The 7,310-nt window shown below is 39.4% G+C and overlaps 1 protein-coding gene across 1 annotated transcript; it reads left to right on the top strand.

Moving 5' to 3' along the window:
- The first annotated feature begins 511 nt into the window (after positions 1 to 511).
- On the top strand, positions 512 to 7,067 carry LOC114583135 (vomeronasal type-2 receptor 26-like). The gene is made up of 6 exons (XM_077918187.1): positions 512 to 606; positions 1,507 to 1,798; positions 2,514 to 2,735; positions 3,444 to 3,671; positions 5,645 to 5,771; positions 6,166 to 7,067. The coding sequence occupies exons 1-6, from the start codon at positions 512 to 514 to the stop codon at positions 7,065 to 7,067; spliced, it is 1,866 nt and encodes a 621-aa protein (XP_077774313.1).
- Positions 7,068 to 7,310: the final 243 nt, after the last annotated feature.

Here is a 7,310-nt window from a genome sequence, read left to right as displayed (position 1 = left end):
ACTTTCCCCATCCTTTCCTCCTTCTTCCATCCCTCCATGTGGAGGTAAAGGTGTTGACATCTGTAGATAAACATCTGTCTTTAAGACCAGATAAGTAACTACCTGATTCACCTTGAGATGGAAAGCACTGGAATATGAAGTTATTTAGATTGGAAAAGAACATACCAGAAGCTTTATGTTGTTCAGACACGTTGCAACAAAAGTAAACTTTTAAAGTGTGACTAAAACAGGGGCACTGGTGCAGATATATCTTTATCAGGCAAGCTGCATATTGGTGTTCCAACAGCGCCACAGGCCATTCTCCTAAGGCTAACTCAAAATTGATGACAATTGTGAGGACATAAACAGGAGGATCTGAATCTTGATGACTACCTTCAACATTCGGATGCTGGTTGGAACTGTGTTGCTGCTCACACTGCTGCCTCAGATTGCATGCAAGAAATCATTTATTAACTGCACTATTTATGATGATCCGCTTCCTTTACCACATCAGTTTTATCAACCAGGCAACATGATCATTGGGGCAATTGCCTCTCAGGTTTTTTACTTTCACGACAGCCCCACTTTCATAGAGCAGCCTACACAAGCATTGATTGATGAACCAGTGTAAGGACTTCTTTCTTCTCTACATTCCTAAAATAAGTATTAGAACTGGGAGTCGAAAATTCACCAATAGATTTCTCAAGTAACAAGGTTTACTTTTCAGTATGAGATATTAGATGTATATTACTTATACAGCTTGTGAAAATCAAGTTCAGCACCAGGACACTCCATATATTGATGCAATAATTCTGATTTTCACTCTCAGGCTATAAAGGTACTTTTCAAAGCACATTCATGGAGTTCTGAGGTCAGCAGATTAAGCCACTTCACACTAGTTTGATGTTTGTTTATTTTACTGTAGATTTATTGACCGGTAGGAACATTTTCAGTGATAGGCATCAAGTGTGCATAGTGTCAAAGAGCAAAATAATAAATAGAAACAGAGTCCCATGTTCCCTTGCCTGTCTATTTAGACAGCCATTTGTGACCTTGAGATCCCAGATGTGGTAAACTTCTACAATCATCATTCCCTGAAATCATGGCTAATGCTCAGGGTTGGTAAGAATTGTAGTCTAATAATATATTGTGAGCTAACAATGGGGACAGCTGTGTTACATATTAGAATGTTTAAAAGGCAAATGACATATCCGTTTTATGTTGCATAATTCCTGCTCCCATATACAATGACTTTAGTGGGTGCAAAATACAGTTTATTGAGCAGAGCAATGACCACAAATGGTTTGAGCATTTTGAGCATTCTCTGGAGGAGGGTAAATCTTAGAAGTGTTCAGTTTTTTATCTTAGAAGCATTATCTTTTTCTCTCTATTATTCATATAGTCCAGGAGAACCTGATAGCCCACTATTTATATTGAACCTCTACTTTAAAAGTATGTAGATGGATGATGACAATGACCAAAGAGGCAAGTTCCCTTGTTTTCTTAAGGTGCCATTTCTCATTGCAGCTCCATGCCAAAGATGTACCAGCACATTCTGGCCTTGGCATTTGCTGTAAAGGAGATCAATAAGAATCCCAAACTCTTGCCAAACATAACTCTAGGCTTCCACATTATCAATGGCTATTACATTGCAAAGATGACCTATAAGGCCACCCTGAACCTGCTTTGCGCACAGCAAAGGTTTGTCCCCAACTTCATCTGTGATTCTCAGAAAGAATTAATAGCTGTCATTGGAGGATATGTGACTGAAGCTTCTGCCATTATGGCCAACATTGTTGCCACCTACAAGATTCCACAGGTAGGCCATTGTCGTAAATATATGAAAACTCCAAGACACATAATTTTATTTTATTTTTATAAAACAGGTTTATTATTTTCATTTTTCACATCACACATAGAACAGCATAACTCACAACACATATACCATTTCACTTCCATATTTTAATGTTGACATTTTATAATGCACAGATTATATTGTCTTGTCTTATCTTATCTTATCTTATCTTATCTTATCTTATCTTATCTTATCTTATCTTATCTTATCTTATCTTATCTTATCTTATCTTATCATCTTATCTTATCATCTATCATCTTATCTTATCATATCATCTTATCTTATCTTATCATCTTATCTTATCATCTATCATCTTATCTTATCATATCAACTTATCTTATCTTATCTTATCATCTTATCTTATCTTATATCTTATATCTTATCTTATATCTTATCTTATATCTTATCTTATATCTTATCTTATATCTTATCTTATATCTTATCTTATATCTTATCTTATATCTTATCTTATCTTATATCTTATCATAATTAAATAAACCACCATTCCACCCAAGGTGGCAAAAAACAAATGATAAGTGATAAAACTAAACAAAAAAAACTCTTAAATACCATTCCAATACAGAGGCAGACTACATAGTGCTCCATTTTATTTCAGCTCACTTATGGATCATTTTCCCCTGCACATGGTGACAAAACAGCATTCCCATTTTTGTATCAGATGGTCCCAAATGAAGATTATCAATTCAGAGGAGTACTCCAATTACTTCATCATTTTGGGTGGATGTGGGTTGGGCTCCTGGCTGTGGATGATGACTATGGAGACAGATTTTTGAAGGCCATAATGCCATTGCTTACCCAAAATAGCATCTGTTATGCATTCATAATCAGACTACCAAAACGAAGTTATGTGGATGAGTATTTAGACTTTATGATAGATCAGGTAGATAACTATCGAGTTCTCATGGAAAGAAAAGCCAATGCATGTTTTGTATACGGGGAGCCTCCATCCTGGCAGGATCTAAGAATGCTGCTGTTTTATGTACCTTTTTTCTCATTGCCACCTCTGGGTAAAGTGTGGATTGCAACATCGCAATGGGATTTTGAATCACTGTCTGTTCAACAATTGTGGGACATCCAGCATTTCCATGGTGCCTTAACTTTCACAGTTCACTCAAATGAGCCACTTGGATTCCAGAAATTTATTCACAGCATAAAGCCTTCCTGGACAATCAGAGATGGTTTCATTCAAAATTTCTGGGAGCAGGCATTTCTCTGTTCATTGAAAAATTCTAATGTGAATGTGGGGAACACTAAATTTTGCACTGCTGAGGAGAAGTTGGACAGCCTTCCACATACTTTTTTTGAAATGAAAATGATTGGTCATAGCTACAATATTTACAATGCTGTATATGCTGTGGGACATGCATTACATGCCATATACAAATCCAAGTTTGGCCACAAGAGATTTCAAGAAGGAGGAAGAGTGGGATTTCTTACGACTCGGCTGTGGATGGTAATCATATTTCAACACTGTTTAAAAAGTGGGTTAGCAAAAGATGCAAATTTATAATAAATTCTGCTCCCTGCATCTGTGGATGGAGATTTTCACCTTTGTTTCCCCTCTGTTTCCTTTACTTTTTCATTCTAGTTTCATCACTCACTAAAGAACATCTTGTTCAACAACAGTGCTGGAGACAATGTGAGGTTTGATGAAAATCGAGAATTAGTCACAGGATTTGATCTTACAAATTGGGTGACTTTCTCAAACAACTCTTTTGTTAGAGTGAAGGTTGGAAGACTGGAACCTCAGGCTCCTCCATGTAAACAACTAACCATTAGTGATGATCTAATTGAGTGGCATAGAAGCTTTAACCAGGTGAGACATAGCTTCAGATTTTCAAATATTTGCAATCATTAACTTTGACAAGAGAGACAGTATTGAATTAACTTTTCAGGAATCTGGTGCTTGGGATAAATATTGATCTGTGATTCATGCTGACGGAGAGGTGTTATTCAAAATATGAAAGTTGTCCAAATAACCCACAGATCCAATGGAAGGTTAGAGATCCATTTCCTATTCTTACTAGAGAATGGGAATTATAGTCTGGAAAAGCCAATTTGAGAGGAAGGAGCAGGAAGTTCTTGAACCATAACTCCAGCCTTTGTCACATATCCTAACAATATCCATATGTGCTCCAATAAACTTATAAAGTTTATTATTAATAAGCAATAAAGTTCTGACTAAGGCAGATTCCATTAGAGATTCCATCAGAGAATCCATCAAAAATATGATCAAATGTAGACTGGAATACAAGGATCTGCTCAGAAACAAGAAAGCTGAATATATGCAAACCCAGTGGCAGAAATTAGGACTAACAGTAATGGAACAGAGAGATACAAATTAAGGAAACTGGTGGGCTGGGGTTTAAACAAAGTGAGAACATCATAGTAAGCCATGATTTCTGCCCCTGATTGGGTGAAATATTTATCCAATATATTTGGTGAGCATTCTGGGAAATCACATGCACCTGTAGTGTGTAACCAGTCTCCTGTAAAGGCCCTTATTTCAGGCCCGAAATAAAATGAATTTTCTGGAGAAGATATGCTTCCTCCTGAGTCCTATAGGGAATACATGGAAGAGTGGATACTTATCCTGATGGGCTCATTTACCACCATAAACAACACTGGCCAAATGCCCTCTGGTTAGAAAATGAGTATCATTTTCTCAAGTTATAAGAAAAGGGACAGGAAGAATCCACAACAACCTTTGGCCACTTAGTTTGTTAGATATCTCCTCAAAGCTATATGCACAGCATCTCCTTCAAAAAAATCAGACTGGTTGCTCCCCGAGGCCCCCAAGCCTTTCCCCAAGTAAATAACTTCACACTGACACGTAATTTTGGTTTAAGTTAATGGGCAAAATTTAGGCCACAACTTTATTGATTACAGCAAAGTGAATGGTATTGGAGTGCATTGGCAACAGACTATAACTGACTCCTTTGGTATTCTGAAAGGGTAAACACCAAACGAGGGAGCAACATAGATGAAGATCAACCAAAGCTCACCCTGGGGTTCCTGTGCTCCTGGCATGGCCCTAGCCCTTCAAGCAGACTTCGGACCAGATCCAGGACCCCCAGATTCCTTTACCAGAATACCCTTATTCATGGAGGGGCAGGTGATGGCCGCAGCTCCCCTCCCACATTCATTAAGCCAATGCCTAACCGCCAAGCCTTACAAAGTTGTGACGATTGCTAAGGGAGTAGGCAAAAACCAAGCGGCCAGTGCCAATTTGCCAAATGGAAAAATTCCTACCCAGCCCCTGATCCAAAACAGGCGACCAACCAATATCCGAAGCAAGGCCAAAGCAGCAACACCTACAAATAGGGACGGGAGGGCAGGTGCCTGGTAGCACGAAGCAAGTGTCTGAACCACGTCAAGCTGCCGCTCTTATAGGCCCCCACCAATCATACTACCTGCACTGATTGGCTCAAACGAGCCTGGTGTGATTGTGGGGCCATACAGACAAGGCCTGGGCCATGCCACCACCTTCAAGCTGGCGGGGGTTGTCTCAGGGGCTTGTGCACAACCAGGACCCTCATTAAAGAGGATCCCATTTGCAAAGTGACAACATTATTCATGAAGAACAAGCGAAGTTCAGAGGAGGGCACAGCCCCATTGATCAATGTTTTTCTATAAACCATATTAAAACAATCATTCATGAAAATGCTTAGTCTGTTTCAAACGAGGAACACACAATAAACTCAGTGATCTTATCATTCAATGTCAAGAGCTGCTCTCTTGCAAACCATTTTTAAAAAATACTAATCTGCTTTCCGTTTTTGTGGTCAGGTGCTGCCCCTTTCGGTGTGCAATGACAATTGCTATCCTGGCTTCAGTCGGAAAAAGAAGGAAGGAGAAAAATTTTGTTGTTATGATTGTGCTCCATGTCCAGAAGGAATGATATCTGGCCAGAAGGGTATGATAAGTAAAGGAATATAGGTTGTCCAAGTTTCTATGTGTCAATTTATTGAATGCATATAATTCTCCAGTTTACCTTTACATTCATCCTTCTCCCTCCTTTTCCTCAACTTTCAGAAGACCGTGCAGTGTTATAGATTATTATTATTAGCAGCAGTAGTAACAGTAGCAGCAGTATTGGGGGGGGGGAGTAGAACAGAGGTTGGAAAGTAATGGAACAGTTAAGAAAACCTAATTGCTGCTAATTGCAGAGATGTATTCACCAATCCCTATATTGAAGCAGGTGGCAATTCAACTGCACTTGTTTCAGATTATGACAGTATGGGGTTCCTTTTTATTAGATCATGTATAAAAATTGTGGAATACTTAAAAAGCCCTTTCCTTTCTTTCAGACATGGATGCCTGCATGAAATGTCTAGCAGACAAATATCCTAACAAAGATCAAAACCAATGCATTCCCCGAATTCTAAGCTACCTCTCTTATAAAGAACCTTTAGGAATTTTGCTTACTGTGTTGGCCATTTACTTCTCTGTGATCACAGCTTTAATCCTTGGAGCCTTTTGGCAGCACCAGGACACTCCAATTGCCAAAGCTAACAACCGAACCCTCACCTATATCCTCCTCTGCTCACTTCTACTTTGCTTCCTCTGTGCCTTGCTGTTCATTGGGCAGCCTGCACAGCTGACCTGCCTTCTCCGACAAATGGCTTTTGGTGTTGTCTTCTCAACCTCCCTTTCCTGTGTGTTGGCAAAAACCATCACTGTGGTTCTAGCATTCATGGCTACACAACCAGGATCTGGAATAAGAAAATGGGTAGGGAAAAGACTGGCATATTCAATTGTCCTTTCTGGTTCATTTATTGAAATAGTCATTTGCATGGTTTGGCTGATTTCTTCTCCTCCATTCCCAGATACAGACATGAGCTCTGTAAATGGGGAAATCATAGTGCTATGTAATGAGGGTTCAGCTGCCATGTTTTACTGTGTCTTGGGCTACACAGGCTTTCTGGCAATTATCAGCTTCACTGTGGCTTTCTTTGCCAGAAAGTTACCCGACAGTTTCAATGAAGCCAAATTTATCACTTTCAGCATGCTGGTCTTTTGTACTGTTTGGCTGTCTTTTGTTCCAACTTATCTTAGCGCTAAAGGAAAATACATGGTGGCTGTGGAGATCTTCTCTATTTTGTGCTCTGGTGCTGGATTACTGAGTTCTATTTTCTTCCCCAAATGCTACATCATTATTTTGAGACCTGAGCTAAACAATAGGGAGCATTTAATAAGGAGGGGGAAATAAAGAATGGTTATAGTGATCTGTCTATTACTATTCAACTTAGCTGTTCGAAAGCTTGTCAAAGTGCAAGTAGATAAATAGGTACCGCTCTTGCGGTAAGGTAAACAACATTTCCGTGAGGTGCTCTGGTTTGCCAGAGGCAGCTTAGTCATACTGGCCACATGATCCAGAAGCTTTCTGCGGACAAACACCGGCTCCCTCGGCCAGTAAAGCGAGATGAGCGACGCAACCCCGGAGTCGTCTGTG

The sequence above is a fragment of the Podarcis muralis genome, chromosome 13 (assembly GCF_964188315.1).
Source record: "Podarcis muralis chromosome 13, rPodMur119.hap1.1, whole genome shotgun sequence".
Lineage (NCBI taxonomy): Eukaryota > Metazoa > Chordata > Lepidosauria > Squamata > Lacertidae > Podarcis > Podarcis muralis.
The sequence above is the reverse complement of the archived record's forward strand: the minus strand, read 5'-3'. Positions and strand labels throughout refer to the sequence as shown.